Genomic DNA, 21498 nt, shown 5'->3' on the forward strand with positions numbered 1-21498 from the left:
AGGTAGTACACATCCCTTGGCTCATGACCATTTTCCTCCATCCACAAAGCCAGCAATGTACCATTTCTCAGACCGTTTCTTCCATAGCTGCATTTCCTTCACACCACTGCAGTTGACTCTCCACTGTTAAGGACCCATGCGATTAGGCTGGACTCAGCCAGATGACCCAGGATCAGGCTTCTCTCTTGAGATCCATAAGGTAGTCACATTTGCTGTCACTTTGCCATGTCAGGTGACACAGGCACAGGTTCTGGAGATTAGGATGGGGACATCTTTGGGTGACCGTTATCCTGTACCACACGTCTCTTTTATAGCCTCATTTTTTTTCATCTTTTCTTTTAATGCATTATCAGTTCTGTTTATTTGCTCGTGTTTCTTTCTCTCTTCATTTCTGAAATGTTTTTAAAATTTTTACTTCTTTTCTGAGTTTGTCATCTCCTTTCTGTATATTTCTAAATCTGACACGTCATTTTTTCATATCTAATGTCATTTTAGATGTTTATTAACTTATTTTAAACTATTTTAGTTTTCATCTGTTTTGAAGCCATGGCTTTCTGTCATAATTTATTTTCTATAGAAATTATTTTTTATTCTCTTTTTTTCTTCATAATGACTTTGTATGGGATTTGACCTTAGTTTTTTGGTACTCATCTTCATGTAATGCTAGTTTTCCTGACTTTTAGAAGGGAAGACTTAATTGGGGTAGTTTTTCTAATTTCATGGCTCTCCTTTCTCTTTATTGATTCATCTCAAATTCAATAACAATTCAATAAGTTGGCCCTTGATAAGCTGATTCAATATCTTATCTGGATGAGAAAAGGCCTAAGAATAGCCAAAGATTTCCTGAAAGAGAAGAATAAATGAAAGATTGCCCTATCAGATGTCAAAACATATTATACAGTTTTAATAATTTAACACTGTTATTAGTGTAGTTATGGAAACACATACAAATGAAACAGAATGGAGAACCCAGGAAAAAAACTGACATATATCAAGCTGATTTATGTTAGTGTCAGCATTGTAGCTATCTGGGTAAAGAAGCGACTCCTCAATATAAGAGATGCTGAAATAATTGGTTATGTATGTGTGAAAAAATGAAATTTGATACCTCCTTCACTCCATACACTAAATTCCAGGGAGATTAAGGATTCAAATATAAAAAGCAACACTTTTAAACTTTCAGCAGAATGTACAGAATAATATTTATAGACAGTAAGTTTGGTTTCTGAATACCATTCTCCACTAAAAGGAAATAGAGATCCGCGGAGAAATGGCTGGCTCCAGAGCTGGGAGAGGGAAGACCACGGGACTCTGTAAAAGGACACAGGAGTCAGAAGGACACCAGCCAGGGCTGGGACAATCTAAGCAGCAAAAGAAACAATAAAAATAATGTATTATAACTAACTGAGTAAAATAGGAGTCTATACACCAAACTGATATAAATAAATAAATAAAACAAGAAGGAAAAGCTCTTGTTTAGAGTAGATGCCTACTAATAAATGTAGATGTTATGATGAAGTAAAACAATGAAACCTCACCATTTTGCAGCCATCTTATTAGTAACTGATTGAAGAAAAAAGCTGTCTTTTTTTTTTTTTTTTTGAGATAGAGTCTTGCTCCATCACCCAGGCTGGAGTGCAGTGACGCGATCTCAGCTCACTGCAACCTCTGCCTCCCAGGTTCAAGCGATTCTCCTGCCTCAGTCCCCCGAGTAGCTGGGATTACTGGTGTGTGCCACCACGCCCGGCTAATTTTGTATTTCTAATAGAGACAGGTTTTTGCCATGCTGGCTGGGCTACTCTCTAACTCCTGACCTCCGGTGATCCACCCACCTTTGCCTCCCAAAGTGCTGGGATTACAAGCATGAGCCACGGTGCCCAGCCAAGAAAAAAGTTTTCAATGGATGCTATATTAGTTATCTACTGCCATGCCACAAATTACTCCAAAACTTAGTGGCTATTTTTTATTTTTGGACAGTTTTTGTGGGACAGGAATTTGGGAATGGCTTTTCTGGGTGATTCTGGCTTGGGCCTACTCATGAGATTGCAGTCCAGATGCTAGCTGAGGCTGCAGTAATCTGAGGGCTTGATCAGGGCTATGGGAGTATCTCCATGGTGGCTCACTTACATGGTCATTGGCAGAAGGCCTCATTTCTTCACCATGTGCACCTCTCCAAATGGCGACTTGAGTATCCTCACGACATGACCTCTGGCTTCTCCAGAGCAAGCGCTCCAAGACAACAAGGAGGAAGACACAGTGTCTTTCTTTACAACTTAGCCTCAAAAGTCAGACTGCATCACATCCTCAACTAGCTATTGGTTACGTAAGCCATTCCTATGCAGTGTGGGAGAGGACCACACAGACATGTACTTATTAGGAGATGGGATCACTGGGGCCATTTTGGAGGGTGGCTACCAGATGCTAAAGTTGGTGGAGAAAAGTTTGATGAGGGAGAGGATATTTGCGTAGTCTCAAAGTGTCTCATATTAATTACAAAAAGGAAATAACAGTTTTACAATGAAAAAACCTCACACATGCCACTTAACCAAGTGGCCAAAATTGGTATCACCAATAATAGGACAAACCGACATCACGGGCTTCTTATCCAATGAACCAAGTAAACATCATGTATGTGGTATTCCTGCCAAAAACGCATAATGTAAATCTAATCCAGAGAAGACACTGGGTAAACCCTAATTGAAAGGCATTCTACAAAACACCTGACCTGTACTCTTTCAAGAACAGCAATGCCCCAGTAGACAAAAACAGGCTGGAACCACCCCAGGTTAAAGGATACTAAAGAGATGTGACAAATGATGATACAGACCGAATCATGAACTTGGAAAAAAACATGACTATTAAGGACATTATTAGAGCAGTTGGTAACTTTTGCATATGAACCATGGAATCGTTAACAGTAGCTTTGTGCTCACCAGTTCACTGATTCCCTGAGAGCTGATTGTTAAACAGCAAAGCATGTTTTGAGCTGGTTGTTAAGCTGTTGATAACCTGAAATCAGCCATGATGAGCCACTTACCATGGTATTTTGGGAAAACTCTCTCAAACTGTGTTTTTCCTCTGCTCTCACACCACAACAGCAATCATCAACACAGAAGACTCCTGTGACCATATGTGTGGGAACTTCTCCCCACCACCAAGAGGCAGACACAAGCCGGGACCTCCACCCAGTTCCTTCACTATCTATCTGGAGGTAGCATCAGATCCCACAGATTGAGGGCTCAGACCCCAAGACCGCCCTCACCCCCAGATATCAGTTGCAAATCTGGGCCTTGGGAACTTCTGATTGAGCTTCAAGTTGGGGTTCCCATGACCCCCTCTTTGGGTTTGATTGATTTGCTGGAGTGGCTCACAGAACTCAGGGAAACACATTTGCTGTTTTATAATAAAGGATATTACAAAGGATACAGATGAAGAGATGAGGTGCGGAGGAAGGGGCTCAGAGCTTCCATGCCTGGGGCGTCACCCTCCAGGAACCAGGAATCTCCATGCTTTCAGCTATCCGGAAGCTCTCTGAACTCAGTCCTCTTGAGTTTTCATGGAAGCTTCATGACGTCAGCATCCCTTCCCCCAGTGTGTATGGCAGGACCCTCTCTGAAAAGTCTTAAGACCCACAGTTGGAAAGGTGGGAGAAGATGGAATCCTGCCTTGGGGCAGGTGAAAGGAGGGCAGGAGAGAGATTCTGTTTCTTGAGGCCTGCCCTTGCGGCCTAACACACCCCACATTTCAATGAAAGACTGTAATGAGGACAATGGTAGTTATGAACCAAAGTAAACCATCACACATGGGAACTGGCAAATGTTACAAATCAGGTCCTCTCTCCCTCTCTCCCTGTCTGGACAGTGCACCAGCTTGCCACTTGGTAACAGTATTATAACAATGCTGTCTCCTGATTTAGATAAGTGTACTGTGTGGAGTAATGGTCTTATTCTTAGGAAGACGTGGTAAAGTGTTTAAGGGTAAGGGGATCTGATGTCTACAACTTAATCCCAAATAGTTCAAGATAGATAGGTCAATAGACTGAAAGAGAAATTGATCAATAGATAAACTTAATATGGCAAAATTGTGACAACTGGTGTATCTGAATAAATAGATCTTTGTAGTATTCTTGCCATTTTTCCTGTAAGTTTGAAGTTTTTTCAAAATAAAATGTTTTTTAAAAAACCCTCCAACAGCTAACGTTACCTGGGTTATTAAGTCTAATAAACATGACTGACTTGCCCAAAGTCATATAGAACATTAATGTTTGGTCCAAAGCTATCATGACACCTTGAAGTAGCCTTTTCTGAAAATGTTTAAATTTCTTTAAAATTTCTTGTGATCAATGTGTGAATTTTTTTATATCTAAAAAATAATGTTACATGTAAACCTTGAAATTAAAAACTAACTTGGTATTTTGTTTGGGCCTGATAATTCCTGGCCGTAGGGGCTGTTCTGCACAGTGTAGGGTGTGTAGCAGTATCTCCGGGCTCTGCCAACTAGATGCCTGTAGCAGAGTGTCCCTCCCCCTACCCACAATCAAAATGTCTCCAGACCTTGTCAGATGTCCCCGGGGGAGGGCAAAATCGCCCCAATAAAGAACCACATTTCTAGAGTCAGTGTGATATAACAAAGTCAAAAGGGAAAAGAAGGCTGGTCACAGTGGCTAAGGTGACAAGGTCGCTTGAGCCCAGGAGTTCAAGGCTGCAGTGAGCCATGTTTGCACTACTGTGCTCCAGCCTGGGTGACAGAGCAAGACTCCTTCTCAAAAAAGGAAAAAAGAGGTAAAGAGGTTGGCAATATGTGCAATATACATACATATGAAAAAACATTTAAAGAGACCAAGGGTTTTTCCAATGGGTATATCCCAAACTTTGTCTTGTGTGTGTGTTTAATCCTTTTGTGCTCTTAGAGTTATCAATTAAATCAGTCCAATATTCTATTTCACACACATTTTAGAGAATGAATTTATAACCATTTTTGGAATTTACATAGTACTGCCATCTAATGGTGTTAATCAATTAATTCCAGCCCTGATACACTGGCCAGATTCTGAGGCTGAATGTCAGATACTGAAGTAATGGGAGTTAAAATAGTGAGTCAAAACAGTGAGTTAACCACAAATCAAAGTAGTTCTTCAAGAAGGAGCAGTACAGAGCTTCCGACACACTGAGAATGTGCATTTCCAAGGTTTGAATGTACCATATATGGCTATGGTACCAGGCCTATGGCTTTTGAACCAATGAATTTTTTGTATACATGCACTTAGCAACACGATAATTACATTTATAAAGGGGGCTAGGCATTGTTAAGCTAAATAAATAACAAAATCCTCAGAGAATTAGTAAAAGAAAAACACTTTCATACTGTTCTCAGCATTTATTTTAAAACACCTAATTTGAAGGTATCAATTAACATAGCCAATTAACTGATAATATTAGCTATCCGTTTTCCCTCTAAAGCAGCCTCGTTGTCTGGGATATCAGTTGAGGTTTTTTGTCTCATGGCCACAGAAATCAAGAATGCAGACACACAAAGGGTGAAGTTAGAGAAGTTTAATAGGCAAAAGGAAAAGGACAGCTCTCTCTCACAGAGAGAGGTCCCAGACAGGTTGCTGTGCTGCAGTAAAATGTAAGGGTTTTTATCAACAAGCTAGTAGGGAGCGGGTATCTTATCTACATAGGGCATGAAAACCTGGTTAGGACCAGGTGTGTCATCTGTATAGAGTGGAATCTCTGGCAGCCCCCACCCCATTCTTTTATCATGCAGGCAGGCTCTTAGCTTGGGCTACTCCACACTGCCTTTCTCCTTCCACCTTGCATGTGCTAACAAGAATAGGGGGAGTTTCCATGCCTTGTCCCAGGTACCTCCTTGCAGCTGCAGGCATTTCTCCCACCCCACCATGCAAGCTTTTAGCTAACCTTAGTGTGTCCCTGTCCAAAAAAGGGGAAAGGAATGTGCTCATTAAAGCCTACTGTTTTTACTGGGACCCATTTATGTAAGTTTGGTGATTACCCAAGAAACTCTCCCTCTGTGCCGGAGACGCTTACCTACATTATACAGTCCAATCTTCCAGGCTGCTCTTTGTTAAAAGAGAAGTGATTTATTTGAACTGCCTGTGGTTAGAATGGAAGTAATTTCTGAGCTGTTTTTTGTCAGAAGGAAAGCTTTTGTCAGGGACTCTTTCACCCTATCTACCTACCTAAATTATTTCTATCTCCTGTATTGCCTCTACCCATCTTAGTTCTCTGGCTGAGGTCCTGTAAATTAGACTGGCCAAAGACAGGTTTGTAGCATGACAAGCCGCAGACAAAACCCCTCAGACACCGAGTTGTAGAAGGAAGGGCTTTATTCAGCTGGGAGCATCGGCAGACTCACGTCTCCAAAAACCGAGCTCCCCAAGTGAGCAATTCCTTTCCCTCTTAAGGGCTTACAACTCTAAGGGGGTCCACATGAGAGTGTCGTGATCGATTGAGCAAGCAGTGGGTATGTGACTGGGGGCTGCATGCACTGGTAATTAGAATGGAACAGAACAGGATAGGGATTTTCACAGTGTTTTTCTTTTTCTATAAAATGTCTGTAATCTATAGGTAACATAACCGATTAGGTCAGGGGTCGATCATTAACTACCATGTCCTGCCTTTAGGCAAAGAAAGGGAAGGCAGAGCTTTTCTTTTATTTGTTTCTTCTCAATTGTCTTCAGCTCAAAATAATCCTTATGCCAAAGAAGCATATGTTAGGGTGGCATATTCTGGTGTAACATCTTTGTCTCAGCAGACAGTGAAAAATAATTTAAAAAGCCACCTTCTCTGCCCATTATCCTGCTGCACACTGCCCCTTGGTGGCCATCGTTTTAACTGTCTTTGGTAAAGGTAGCTTTTCTTTTTTTTGCTTTGAGACGGAGTTTCGCTCTTACGGCCCAGGCTGGAGTGCAATGGCGCATCTCAGCTCACTGCAACCTCCACCTCCCCAGTTCAAGCGATTCTCCTGCCTCAGCCTCCCGAGTAGCTGCGATTACAGGTGCCTGCCACCACACCCAGCAATTTTTGTATTTTTAGCAGAGACGGGGGTTTCACCATGTTGGCCAGGGTGGTCTCGAACTCCCGACCTCAGGTGATCCACCCGCCTAGGCCTCCCAAAGTGCTGGGATTACAGGTGTGAGCCACCGTGCCCAGCCCAGAATGACGTTTGCTATCTCTTGCCTTCTGCATCTCTTCATTCAATCATTTTCTCTTAGTTTATTTAATTCTAGTCAATTAAATTAAATTCTATAAATATTGAGAGAAAGCAAAATATCATGAAAAGAACATGAGCTGAAAACCAAATAGACTTGGGTGGTTCATCTCAGCTGCTAGCTGTGTGTCTGTGGGCATACTACCTAGCTTATTGGAACACTGTCTCATCTGTTAAATGGAGTTGTTTAAAAATAACTCAACATGCTCAGATCATGGAGAAAATGAAATTAGGTTGTATATTCAAAACAACTAATAATAGTTAATATTTTTATTATGTTATGATTGGGATTTTGAATACAATCTACTATCTAGCTATACATATTCACATCTACGGAGATTTTTATCCTAATTTACAAACAAAACTGAGGCAGAGAGACATTAGCTAACTTGCTATGGTTAACATAACTAGTAAGTGGATTTGAACCCATGTAATGTGGCTGTAAAGTCCATGCTTTTAACCACTACACACAACCTGGTAAATCCTTGTTGAAATAAGAAAGCAATTTCAGTAAGTTGTACTGTACCAAAAGAAATGTGGAATTCACCTCTTTTCCCAACATGCTACTATCTCTTGAACATTTAAAAAAACTAATAGGCCACTGAGAACCTTATTTATTCACCACCACTACCTAAACTATCCTGATCTTTATGGGAACAGAATAGATGACTTCAATGAGAAGGCATTAATATTACTGAGTGCAGACTGAAAGACTATCTCGATGATTAACGACACATTTTCATTTTTTTTTTTTTTTTTGAGATGGAGTCTCATTCTTGTTGCCCAGGCTGCAGTGTGGTGGCGTGAACTTGGCTCACTGCAACCTCCGTCTCCCAGGTTTCAAGCGATTCTCCTGCCTCAGCCTCCTGAGTAGTTGGTATTATAGGCACGCGCCACCACTCCCAGCTAATTTTTTGTATTTTTAGTAAAGACGGGGTTTCACCATGATGGTCAGGCTGGTCTGGAACTCCTGACGTCGTGATCCACCCGCCTCAGCCTCCCAAAGTGCTGGGATTACAGGCATGAGCCACCATGCCCGGCCTTCAATTTTTAACATTTAAGAAAAAGTGACATTCCAAGAATATGCAAGTGGAAAGCCAGAAAGCATTTCCCCTATCCTATCCTGAGTTTATTCTCATAAGAATCTAGTTGTTTAAAAACTAAGTTACTGGAACATATTTGTGATTAATTTTATGTGTCAACTTGACTGGGCCATAAAGTGCCCAGATACTTGCTGAAACATTATCCTGGGTGTATGTATGAGGGTGTTTTGGGATGAGATTAACATTTAAATGGATAGCCTGAGTAAAGCAAATTGACCTCCCTAACATATGAGTGAGTCTCATCCAATCAGTTGGAGGCCTGAATAAAACAAAAAAACTGATCCTCCCTGAGTAAGAAAGAATCTCTCCTGCCTTCTGGTCTTTTGACTGGGACATCAGCTTGTTTCTTGCCTTCAGACTCAGATTGAAACACTGACTCTTCCTGGATATCAAGCCTGCTAGCCTCTGGACAGGAACTATGTCATCAGTTCTCCTGGGTCTCCAGCTTGCCGGCTCATCCTGTAGACTTGCCAGCCTCAGTGATCTTGTGAGTCAGTTCCTTATATGAATCTCCTTATATATATACCCGTACACATACATATATCGTATTGGTTCTGTTTCTTTGGTAAACCCTAATACAATATTTATATTTCTTTGTGTTTTTTTTAGACAGGGTCTCACTCTATCTCCCAGGTGGGAGTGCAGTGGCGAGATCATGGCTCACTGCAGCCTCAACCTCCCAGGCTCAAGTGATCCTCCCACCTCAGCCTCCTGAGTAACTGGGACTACAGGCCACGCCATCACGCTTGGCTAATTTTTGTATTTTGTGTAGAGAGGGGTTTTGCCATGTTACCCAGGCTGGTTTCGAACTCCTGAGTTCAAGCAATCTGCCCACCTCAGCCTCCCAAAGTGTTGGGATTACAGGTGTGAGCCACCGCCCTGGCCAATATTTATATTTCTCAGACGCATCCTCTTTTTTCCATGTTCACCTGTGCAATTTTAGTTGATGTCCTTCTTAATTCTTTCCTGGACTATTGGAATAATATCCTTGTTCCAGTGTCAGTACATCCAATTCACCCGTCCCCTCCTTGCTTCTGGAGTGCTCTTTCTAAATACAAATAGGCTAATGACATACTGCTTTTAAACTTGTTTAGCACGCTATTTCACACCTTCAGGATGAAAGTCAAATTCATTAGATTGGTGGATAAAGTCCTTCCCAGTCCAGTCATTTCTTCATCTCCAGCCACGCCACACTACCTGCCACTTCTTGCACAGAGCAATCTGCCCTAGCCTCTTGGTCTTGCACTCTTGTATGTTCGGTTACTTCTGCCTGGAATGCCTCTTTCTTATTCAATCAGGAAACTCTCATAACAGGTGTGTGTGTCTGACATTAAGTGTCACCTCCTTAGCACACACCTTGGATTTACCTCCCTGAACTCCAGGGGTGAAGGAGTCGGGGGTCTTTTTCTATTCATTGCCTTCAATTGAGCATACTCGCAGGGTGTGTTAATTCCTTGGCACTTTAGGTCTTCCCAAAATGCAGGCAGAGCAGGCTCTGGTGGACAAAGAAAGCTGATAATGCAAATAACTTCAGGTGCCAGCAGTTGGAAGTTGGCCCAATGTGCAGAATGTTCTGTTCAGGGGCATATGGGCTTGGCCTAACAGATCTGTTATAGCCCTAATATCATGCTGTTGTTGGTTTTTCAATCAATGCACAAAGTTGAAAAGATATAGAGCTGACCCTGAACAACAGGGGTCTGAACCAGTGTGGGTCTACTTATATGCAAATTTTTTTCAATATATACAGTTGGCCCTCCATATCAGTGGGTTCCACAACTGAAACCAAGAGTAGGTGGAAAATACAGTATTCTTGGGATGCCAATGGTCATATCCACAGGTTCCACAGGGCCAACTGTGGGACTTGAGTATGTGTGGATTTTGGTGTACACGAGAGGTCCTGGAACCAATCCCCCATGGATACCAAGGGATGTCTGTAATTTTATTTACAAAAAGAATGCAAATTCTTAACAGACTAAAAATGAGAATGAAACTAACAAAATTAGGAGGGGGAGGAGAAAAGACAAGAGAAAGTAAGAATGTACCAATTCCTCAATATACAGTATGTAAAATTTATAAATAATGATTTAGGTAAACAACCTAAAGTCATGAAAGCTTCTAGCAAAACTAAAAGTAATACAATTTTTTAAATTAGGAGTTAAGAATAAGTTTTTGTCCCTTTGAAGGATTTTCAGCTGGTGAGTCAAGATGTATATGTATAGTATTTAAGGTTATAATGAAAAGAACCAGAAGAACTAAAACCAGAAATTGTTAATTGCAGTTGGGTCTAGGATATGGTAACAGATAAGGTAGGTGGGTAGGTAGGAAGAGTAGCGGGGAGACCCTTACTTTTCTATGTTCCCCCCTTTTGTTTGGATTTTTAATGATTATTATGCATTATTTCCATAACAAACAAATGGAAATAAAGTGTAGCTTAACTACAAAAAGTAACTTTTAGAACACCCTTAACAAATATTTTGCAGGAGTCAAATGAGGTAGGATCTATACAGTATGCATGTACATCAAAAAATGATCAGGACTTCTTAAGTCAAGTTAGTAAACTAAAAGATAATAGGCATAGGATCCAAATTACAGAGAGGGAGGAAGTATGTGTGTGTATGTAACATATCTATGTACAGTTGACCCTTAAGCAACATGAGGTTAGGGGCACAGACCCTCACAGTCAAAATTCCATCCCCCAAAACTGTACTAACAGCCTACTGTTGATCGGAAGTCTTACCAACAACATAAACAATTAACACTTTTTTTTTTTTTTGGAGATGGAGTCTTGCTCTGTCACCCAGGCAGAAGTGCAGTGGTGCAATCTCGGCTCACTGCAACTTACGCCTCCTGGGTTCAAGAGATTCTCCTGCCTCAGCCTCCCGAGTAGGTGCGATTACAGGCACGCACCATCGTGTCTGGCTAATTTTTATCTTTTTAATAGAGACGGGGTTTCGCCATGTTGGCCAGGCTGGTCTCAAACCCCTGGTCTCAAGTGATCCGTCTGCCTCAGCCTCCCAAAGGGTTGGGATTACAGATGTGAGCCACCGCACTCGGCAATTTTGTATGTTACATGTGTTATATACTGTATTCTTATAATAAAGTAAGCTAAAGAAAACGTTTTAAGGAAATCATGAGGAGAAAATATATTTACTATCCATTAAGTGTAAGTGAATCATCATAAATGTCTCCATCCTCATTAATTTTCACCTTGAATAGGCTGAGAAGGGGGGGTTGGCTTTGCTGTCTCGGGGTGGCAGAAGTAGAAGAGGTGGAAGAGGAGGCAGGAGAGGGAGGCACAATAAGTGTAATCTGATGGAGATACATCATAATTTGTCTGACTTTTTTGCTTTTCCATTTCTCTAAACATGTTTCCATTTAGCACCAATTCTTCCACCATTTGCTTTAGACTCAGTGCCTGTTTCATAGAAAAGTCCATGTTATAAGAGAAGTCAAAAGCCATATTGAATAAGTAGAACCCTTCTGCCAGATTGTCTAATGTCAATTTGTTTTCTGGCACTGGGTTCAGAAGGAGTCATCTCCATCAAGTGGTCTTCTGTTAATTCCTCTGGTGTGGTGTCTCTTAGCTCTTGAATTTCTCCAAGATTCGTATCTTGAAACCTTTTTTGCCATATCTGCAATCTCTTTCATGATTTCCTTGATTGGCTCTGTCATAAATCCTGTGAAGTGATGCACAACATCTGGAGTTTCCTCCAGCAGGAATTTGTTTGGGCTTGATGGCTTTTCATGGTTTTTTCTGAAACAACAATGGCATCTTCAATGGTGTAATCCTTTCAGACGTTCATGATATTCTCTCAACTGGGGTTCTCTTCCACAGAGTACTTTGTGTAATGATCCTTAAAGTCCTTATGACTCCCTTATCTAGAGGTTGAATTAGAGGTGTTGTGTTTAGGTGCATGTAGACCATTTCGATGTGTTTGTATTGAACTCATGGGGTTCTGGGTGGCCAGGGGCATTGTCCAATATCAAAAGAACATTAAAGGCAGTCCCTTACTGGCAAGGTACTTCCCGACTTTAGAAACAAAGCATTTATATAACTGATCCAGAAAAAGAGTTGCTGCTCAGCCATCTTGCTGTACAACCAAAAGAGTGGCAGGCGGTGTTTCTTTTCCCTTCAAGGCTTAATTTTATAGATAAGGGCAGTCCTGATCATAAATCTGGCTGCATTTGCACAAAACAGTACAGTTAGCCCATCCCTTCCTGCCTTGGATCCTGATGTTCACTTCTCTTCCTAATAAATGTCCTCTGTGGCACTATTTTCCCCCAGAATAGGGCATTTTCGTTTGCCTTAAAAACCTGTTCAGGCAGATATCTTTTCTCCTCAGTGATTTTCTCTATTTTTTTTTATTTTTATTTTCTATTTATTTTTTTTTTGAGAGTCTCATTCTGTCTCCCAGGCTGGACTGCAGTGGTGCAATCTCACTGTAACCTCTGCCTCCCGGGTTCAAGCGATTCTCATGCCTTAGCCTCCTCAGTAGCTGGGATTACAGACGTGCACCACCACACCTGGCTAAATTTTGTATTTTTAGAAGAGACAGGGTTTTGCCATGTTGGCCAGGCTGGTCTCGAACTCCTGGCTTCAAGCAATCCACCCACCTCAGCCTTCCAAAGTGCTGGGATTACAGGCATGAGCCACCAAGCCTGGCCTTTTGTCCTCAATAATTTCCTTAATGGTGTCTGGGAACTCGTTGGCTGCATCTGGGTCAGCAGAAGCTGCTTCTCCTGTTATCTTGACATTTTTTGAAAGCCAAACCACTTTTTAAAATTATCATACCATCCTTCATCTTCCTTTTGCTTTGTCAGATAATGACTTCACTTTTTCTTGAATATTAGATTATATAGGTATGCCTTTCTCATAGCAATCCTGCACCCACAAAAAGCTGCATTTGCAATATGAGATAAAAAGGTATTTCCCAAAAAGTGCAAGGTTTTCATGCTTGTTGGTGTAGCTGCAGTGATGGCTTCATAAACTTCCTTTTGTTTTTATACCACAGTCCTTATACTGGATTCATTTATCTTAAAACGGCAGGCGACCTTAGCTGCAGACCTCAATCTACAATACACAGCAAGCAATTCCACTTTTTCTGTAATGTCATTAACTTTCCTCTGATTCTTGGGAGCATTTCCAGCACCACTAGTGGCACTTCATAATGGTCCCATGGTGTTACGCAAGGTTTACAGTACTGCAGTAAACACAACGAGAAATATGTGAGAACCTCAAGAGCTTACCTTTTACTGTGATATGCAATGTACTGGAGAGATCAACTGCTCACTCAGAGATGATTATGTTACTTGGAATTTTTAGCCAATACCAGCAACACTGACGCTCACTGCAATAGCAACAGGAGGTGGCTACAAAATCATTACAGTAGTACACTATGTACTACAGTGAATTTGATGCAGTTATTATTTAATATTGCATCTTTACAACTGTTTACACTTCTCTTGAACCTAATGGGTGCCATGTAACTGTCTGTTTGTATGTGTAAGTTTTGATAAATTTTAACTTTTTATAACAGGCTTGTATATATTTTATGATAGTAAATAATAAAATGGCCTAGTATCTACATATATTTTATGCATTCATGACATATCTAGCTTTTTCTTTTCTTTTTTTTTTTCCATATTTCTTGGCTAAGCGATTCATCTGTGAGGTTTTTCACAAAATTGTTGCCATCGCCAAAAATATTCCATTTACTGAAAAAAATCCACATATAAGTGTACCCACGCAGTTCAAACTAATGTTGTTCAAGAGTCAGCTGTATAAAAGGTATTAATATGTCTGGAAAGAGATATGTTACCAATTTAACAGACACAACCAATGAGGAGAAGAGTTGGGCTAGGCATGAAACTTCAAATTTTCCTTTTTTACTTTGTATATTCTATTTGTATCTCAACTTATAACCTGTGGACCACATTTATTAGAAGAAAATGCAGATTCCTGAAACTTCCTGCAGACCCCATGAGCGACAATCTCAGGGAGATGGAGTTCCAGAATCTGCTTTTTTTCATACATGTTTCTTTGTCATTCCTGTGTATATCTGAGTTTCAGTAGCACTGCTAGTCAATTGTTTGGGGTTCTCTCTCCTTCACCAACATGTTCTTGCAAAACTAACCAAACACATACAAAGCGCAAACAGTACAATAGTGCACTGCACCTTCATGACCCTTACCTCTTCCAGCCTCTTCCTACCTCTTCCACATGTGATATGTGTGTACATACCCACAGACAGAAACACAAGACATGTTTGGAAGCCAGTGTGGATGCCCTGTGATCTGTGTGTACACGTCACAAGTGCATACACACGCACATACAGGAACCCAGAGACGTGTTTGGAAGCCAGTGTGGACACCCTGTGATCTGTGCGTACACATTTGACACCTGTGTACACACTCACAGACAGAAACACAGAGATGTGTTTGGAAGCCAGCGTGGATGCCCTGTGATCTGTGCATACACATGTGACACATGCATGCACACCCCCATACAGGAGCAGAGAGACACATTTGGAAGCCAATGTACCCCCTGTGATCTGTGCATACACGTGACACTTGCGTATACACCCACTAACAAGAACACAGAGACGTGTTTGGAAGCCAGTGTGGACGCCCTGTAATCTGTGTGTACACACATGACACATGTGTGCACACCCACTGACAATAACAGAGACCCATTTGGAAGCCAGTGTGGGTGCCCTGTGATCTGTGTGTACACATGTGACACGTGCATCCACACCCACTGACATGTGCATCCACACCCACTGACAAGCACACAAGAGACACATTTGAAAGCCAGTGTGGATGCCCTGTGATCCATGTGTACACATGTGACATGGGCATACGCACCTACAGACAGAAACGCAGAGATGCATTTGGAAGTCACTGTGGATGCCTTGTCATCTGTGTGTACACATGAGACACTTGCATACACACCCACATACAGGAACACAGAGACACGTTTGGAAGCCAGTGTGGATGTCCTGTGATCTGTGTGTACACATGTTACACGTGTACACACCCACTGACAAGAACATGGAGACACATTTGGAAGCTAGTGTGGACGCCCTGTAATCTGTGCATACACATGTGATACGTGTGTGCACACCCACTGACAAGAACATGGAGACCCATTTGGAAGGCAGTGTGGATGCCCTGTGATCTGTATGCACACATGTGACACGTGCATGCACATCCACAGACAGAAACACAGAGACACATTTGGAAGGCAGTGTGGATGCCCTGTGATCTGTGTGTATACGTGACACATGCATGCAAACCCACTGACAAGAACACATAGAATCACTTGGAAGCCAGTGTGGACGCCATGTGATCTGTGCCCACACATCACATGGCCGCTTTGGGATAGGGCCTGTCTGCCCATACTGGCTTCCAAATGCCTCTGTGTGTTCCTGTATGTGGGCGTGCACGTACCTGTCACATGTGTATGCACAGACCACAGGATGTCCACACTGGCTTCCAAATGCGTCTCTGTGTTCCTGTCTGTGAGTTCCAAATGTGTGCACACCTACAGACAGGAACATGGAAACACATTTGGAAGCCAGTGTGGACGCCCTGTGATCTGTGTGTACACATGTGACATGTGCGTGCACACTCACAGACAGGAACACAGAGACGCATTTGGAAGCCAGTGTGGACATCCTGTGGTCTGTGCGTACACATGTGACAGGTACGTGCACGCCCACATACAGGAACACACAGAGGCCTTTGGAAGCCAGTATGGGCAGACAGGCCCTATCCCAAAGCGGCCGGCAGGCGTCTCCTAAGAATGGTTCTTGGATACACCTCTGAAAGGAAAATACAACTCGGCACCGCAATTGACTCGGCCAAAGGAAAAAAACTTAAGCTGAAAGCTGAGGCCTGCCCGAAGGAGCCTTTCCTTTGGCGCCTGAGCCGAGGGCTTCAGGGAGAGGGTCGCGCATCGCAGCGCAGCCGCCCGTCTTCCCGTGGCTTCCCTACGGCCGTGGCTCCCGCTGCTCCTTTCCGCCGGCCACGCGGGTCGCACGACCTTCCCCTCCCGCCCACCCTGAGGCGCTGAAGCCCTCGACGCCGGCCTCGGGAAAGGCGCGGCCACCGCCCGTTTCGGATTCCCGTTTCCTTCCTCCGGGCGCGTCCTTCACCGTGGCCAAATCAGCCTCTCAATCGCTGGAGCCCGGCCTCGGACACTTCTCGGCTTACGCCGCCATACAGTGGCGCACCCCGAAACCCCGGAACCGACAGCTCGGCTGGCCTTGCGCACCCACACTCTCCAAGGCAGGGCTCGGTCCGGGGAGCTGGTTTTGCCAAGGCGAGGGGCGAGGGGCAGCCCAGGCGGCCGGATGGATACCAAGAGGGCGCGTCAGCTCCGGCGGGACGGGGCTTCCAGGGCCCGGGAGGGGTCCAGGACTCTCCGCCGGCGCCTGGCTGTCGGCGGAGGGCCGCGGGGCAGGAGGGAGTGGAGACTGCGGCCCCAGTTCGGGCAGCGCGGAGCCCACCCAACGCCCTCCTCGGCCCTCGGCTCTTCCTGGGGCCATCCCGCCCCTGCACCTCGGCCTGGCACCTTTCCGGTTAGCCTCGGAGGCCGTGGCCGAGCAGGGTCCGTTCGCCTGGCTGGGGGTCTCAGAACGTTATTTCTGGGTGACAACCTGCAGGGCCTTCCGCCCCTCGCGACCTCTCGGGAGTCCCTTCCCCGGCGCCCCCCCGGGGCTGCAAGTTCGGTCTCGGGGCCTCCTTACCGCAGTCCGCCCGGCTTTAGGCTAGTAGGCTTTAACTACGTCGATAATATGACTCCGGCGATCCTGTGCGGCGATGGGATGCGGCCGTGGGCGGTGGAGTCCAGGCGGAGTCCGCTCTCCACACGCGAGGGCGCCTCCTCCTCACCGCTCGCCGGCTTCAAAGCTCGCGCCTCAGGCGACGGCAGCCAACGGGTTGCCGGCTGGGGGCCCCGCCGATGCCCCGCCTCCCACGCCTCGACGCCCCGCCCCTTGCGTGCCCACCCGCGCCCCGCAGCCCCGCCCCCAGCGCCGACCCTAAGTTTCGGCGCTCCGTGGTCCGACGCTCCCCAAGGCTGGGTGTCCAGCGCCAACCCCGAGGTCTCTATGCCCCGCCTCCCGACGCCAGGGGGCAGGGCCAGCGCGCCGGGCGTCGGGGCGGGGCTTTGGCTGCGTCGGCCGCGTAGCCCGCGTGCGGAGCGGACCCTGCTGCGGCCGTTGGCCGTTGGCGCGGCTTCGGCGGTTGTCTTGGAGAAGCAAGATGGCGGCGACGGCGGCCGCAGTGGTGGCCGAGGAGGACACGGAGCTGCGGGACCTGCTGGTGCAGACGCTGGAGAACAGCGGGGTCCTGAACCGCATCAAGGTGAGGCCGGAGGCTGGGGCCGGGCCTGGCGGATCTGCAGGGCCTGCGTGGACAGCGGGCGTCACAACGGTCGCGGCGAGGAGGCCGCCTCCCTGGCGAGGGACCGGGACCGGCGGGCACTGGGGGCGCGCCCCGGCATGGCCTCCGTCCTGCCCGCCCCACAGAGGGGGTCGGCTCGTTCGCTCGTGTGGTCCCGGAGGGCACCGCGGACTGGGGGCGCCTGGCCCGTCCCCTGCCGCATTCCGTGGGGGCGGGACCGCGGGGCCTGGGGGCCACACGGGCGGCCCGCAGCTGGGCCCTGGAGTGCGGCCCCAGCGTCTCTTCCTCAGGCTCGGGCATGATCCGCGGCGGGAAAGCAGCGCGTCCAGCCGAAGCCTGGGGGTCAGAGAGCTTGTGTGACTCAGAACGTTTCGGAAGGCGTTTCTGACCTTTGCACCTGCCCTCCCAGCTGGTTGGCTTGCTCGTGTTTGTTGCTGGATAAATGTGAGCTTGTTGTGAAAATTGTCTTGAAATTATAATTTCTTGTTTCTTAACTTTTTTTTAAGGCTGAACTCCGAGCAGCTGTGTTTTTAGCACTAGAGGAGCAAGAAAAAGTAGAGGTATGAAGTTTCCAGATTTTAACATGGCTGTATTCGTTAATACTTAATTTCTCATTCATTAAAAACCGTCTTAAAAATAGTTTATAGTAACATATAGCTAGGAATAATTTTGAACTGTTAAGGATTATATTACTATTGAGAGAGAGCCAAAATTATTCTTTTTTCGTGTAGCTTTTGAATTTGGGGGTAATCTTAAAGTTAAGGTACCACAGTAACTCTGATACTAATGCTTAATCTGAAACAAATGGTCATAGGAGTTTCTTGAAGAAATGGTGCCATTGTCAATGTGTTAAGTGCAGGTTCACTCAGATCCTTTAGTAAGCTAATATGTTATTAATCCCTATGAAACGGAGTATATAGTATGCAACTTTTCCCAAAATTATCTGACCACTCAATTATTTTGACAATGAAAAAGACAGCGATTATTTTAAAAGTGCAGCCACTTCTCTATGTTTAAGTGGGTAATTTAACTTTTTCGGAGTCCCACCAACCATCCTGAGTAAATATTCTGGAATTTGTCAACAAGAATAGAACCATCATCAAAGTCTTAAACTCTTGCTGTATGACAAATCAGTCTACTGTCCTCTCACTTCTTTAGACCTGTATACCTAATCTCTAATTTCATCAAAATCTTCAGTTCTTTGCCCTTTCCATGTCTGTGCAGGCATCAGTCTTCTCTTGGCAGCATTTTGCTCTGGACCCTATGGGTCTGGACCCCTAATTACCTTGCCTTAACAGTCATACGTGGTCTGGAAGAAATCTCAGTGGTCATTTAACCCAGCAAACTAACTCTCTTCCCACTTTGCACATATGTGCTCTTGGAGAAGAGTCAGTCAATCATGTGGATTGCTGATGTTGCAAATTGGCAGGTACCAACCTGGTTAGGTCCTGAGCAGGCCCAGTAGCTCATCTTCACCCTAGCTGTGCAGTAAGTAGCCTTCTATGTCACCCCTGCTTCCTTCTCTCTGAACACATGGTCTTGTTGCTTCCTCCACAGGGAAGGTAGAAGCCATTAGATCCTAACTTTATGTCCTCCTCTCCTGTCCCTCAATCTATTGCTCACCTGTGAAAATGCTTACCTGTGTCTATATTTATCTGTACCTCTTTCCTTACTGCTTTAGAAGAAGAGGCTCTGTCCTGTCCAAGAATAATCACTCTGTCTTGTGTATACTTTCAAGTCTTTAATTATTTACTGTATCTTTGACCCCTTCCTTTTCTGGTGGCTTTTCTTTTGAGCTTGAAAACATGTTTAAATAACTATTAGGAGTAAACTGTTTTCCTTTACTCACATTCTGCTTTTAATACCACTGTGGTTTTTTTCCTTCACAACCTGGTTTTGACCACTCCTTGGTTTCTTTAGCATGATCTTTTTCCTGTACACCTGACTGAGACTTATCCACAGTTGTCATTCTGTACTGTCTCACAGACTGACCTTATTCATCCAGTAACTCCAGCCCTGTAACTTTCATGCATGTTTCTCTCCCGAGCTTCAGACCTGTATGTTAAACTGCCCACTGTATTATGCTCTTAGTGGGACCATCATTTATCTGGCAAGAAATCTAAGCGTTTCTTAGGCCTTGCTCTTCTTTCCACCTGCTCAGCCATCACCTGGCTCTGTGTCTGTCAGGTGTGTATCTGAAGTGTCCCCAAGGGAGTGCTCTGCTGCCTCCTTTGTGCTTTTTTCTTTTCCAGATTGCTTTATCCCCTTCCTACTTGCCAGTCTCCGTTTCCATGGTGTCCCTCACCATCTCCCTGAAGTCCTTTTTCCACATTGCTCCTAGATTGGCTGTTTATAGTACACATCTGATCTTGTCCCTCCATTCTCTTAAAATATTTCAGTTGACTCAATATCTTAGAATTCCGTGAATCAGCCTACCAACTACCTTGAGGATCTCTCCTCTCCTTGTCTTTTAACAACTTTATTGAGGTAAAATTGACCTATAGTAAAGCTAAAGTATTTAATATGTACAGTTTGATTTTTTAATAGTTAATTTGTGCAGCTGTGAAATGATCATCACAATCAAGGTACTGCACATATCCTTCAAATTTTTGACCTTCAAAAGTTTTCCTTGTGCCCCTTCTGTAACCCTCTCCCCCACCCCAAACCTTTTTAAGAATTATATAAATGGATTCGTATAGTAGGTACTCTTTTTTTTTTGGTCTGTTTCTTCAACATAATGCATTTGAAATTCATTCATATTGTGGTATGTATTAATAAATCATTTCATTAATACATTGTACAGATATGACAGTTTAGCCATTACCTGCTGACAGACATTTAGGCTGTTTCCAGTTTTTGAGTATTACAAATAAGGTTTCTGTGAACAGTCACATACAAGTCTTTGCTTGGATCTGTGATTTCTCTTGAGAAAATATGTAGAGGTGAAGTGACTAGGTCACATGCTAGGAATATTTGTGACTTTTAAGAAACACTACCAAATTGCTGTCCAAACTCGTTATGCCATTTTGCATTCCCATCAGCAGTGTATGAGGCTGCCACTGTAGCAGCAATTAATGTGGTCTTAAGGAAGCTTACCATGTGCTACCTACTGTAGCCTGTTCTCAGCAACAATCACAGGCTTGATGGTCTAGAAGGATTTTTTCCATACTTATTCAAATAAATGTATAATTACAAAAATAAGTTGGCCTATGGGCCGCATAAGATCATCTCACATTTCATGGATAAACTGGGAATTACAAGTGTATAATTAAATTCCTGTTCATAGTAAGTATGCTATAAATGGTAGATATCTGAGATGACAAAACTTTTATCAAACTTCATGTATTTGAAATAATAAACAGTTGTTGACATTTAATTGTATTTCACACAGGTATTTGAAAATATCTAGCTTCAAAAGCAGTTTATAAAACATTTAAAAATTAAAAATACAAATCTTCATATATGGTTTTGTTATATTAACTTTGAGAAATTACTAAATAGCACAAAGTAAGTCCTGTAGTAATTAACAGTTGTAGAATGGATTTTGTAAAACCATAATTTTATTAATGAAAACGTTAACCTTTACATTTTGTAGTTGTTTTTAGGGTAAACACATGACACTTAAATTTTTTTTTTTTTTAACAGAACAAAACTCCTTTAGTTAATGAGAGCCTGAAAAAGTTTTTAAATACCAAAGACGGTAAGATGTTCAGTTTGTTCTTGTTTATCTATCTCTGAATTTTTGAATCTTGATACC

At 43.8% G+C, this 21498-nt stretch overlaps 2 protein-coding genes across 21 annotated transcripts in view; one reads left to right on the plus strand and one right to left on the minus strand.

Annotated features, from left to right (window-relative positions):
- RNASET2 (ribonuclease T2) overlaps nt 1-17306 on the minus strand; it is a 77172-nt gene extending 59866 nt beyond the window's left edge. The window contains exon 1 of the mRNA XM_063708000.1: nt 17084-17306. The gene's annotated coding sequence lies outside the window, so the exon portion shown is untranslated. The remainder of the gene's footprint in view (nt 1-17083) is intronic.
- Nucleotides 17307-17310: 4 nt separating this feature from the next.
- The window catches only part of CEP43 (centrosomal protein 43), a 97468-nt gene continuing 93280 nt past the window's right edge, over nt 17311-21498 (plus strand). For 16 of the 20 annotated variants that reach the window (XM_055391356.2, XM_063707996.1, XM_055391352.2 and 13 more), the window contains exons 1-3: nt 17494-17702; nt 18248-18301; nt 21387-21441. In XM_055391356.2, the coding sequence (XP_055247331.1) occupies nt 17601-17702; nt 18248-18301; nt 21387-21441 (211 nt within the window). In that variant the 5' untranslated portion in view covers nt 17494-17600. Of the gene's footprint in view, nt 17703-18247; nt 18302-21386; nt 21442-21498 lie in introns of all 20 variants that reach the window. The other 4 variants (XM_055391350.2, XM_055391363.2, XM_004044951.5 and 1 more) reach the window with 3 other exon arrangements.

Source organism: Gorilla gorilla, chromosome 5, assembly GCF_029281585.2.
Source record: "Gorilla gorilla gorilla isolate KB3781 chromosome 5, NHGRI_mGorGor1-v2.1_pri, whole genome shotgun sequence".
Classification (NCBI taxonomy): Eukaryota; Metazoa; Chordata; class Mammalia; order Primates; family Hominidae; genus Gorilla; species Gorilla gorilla.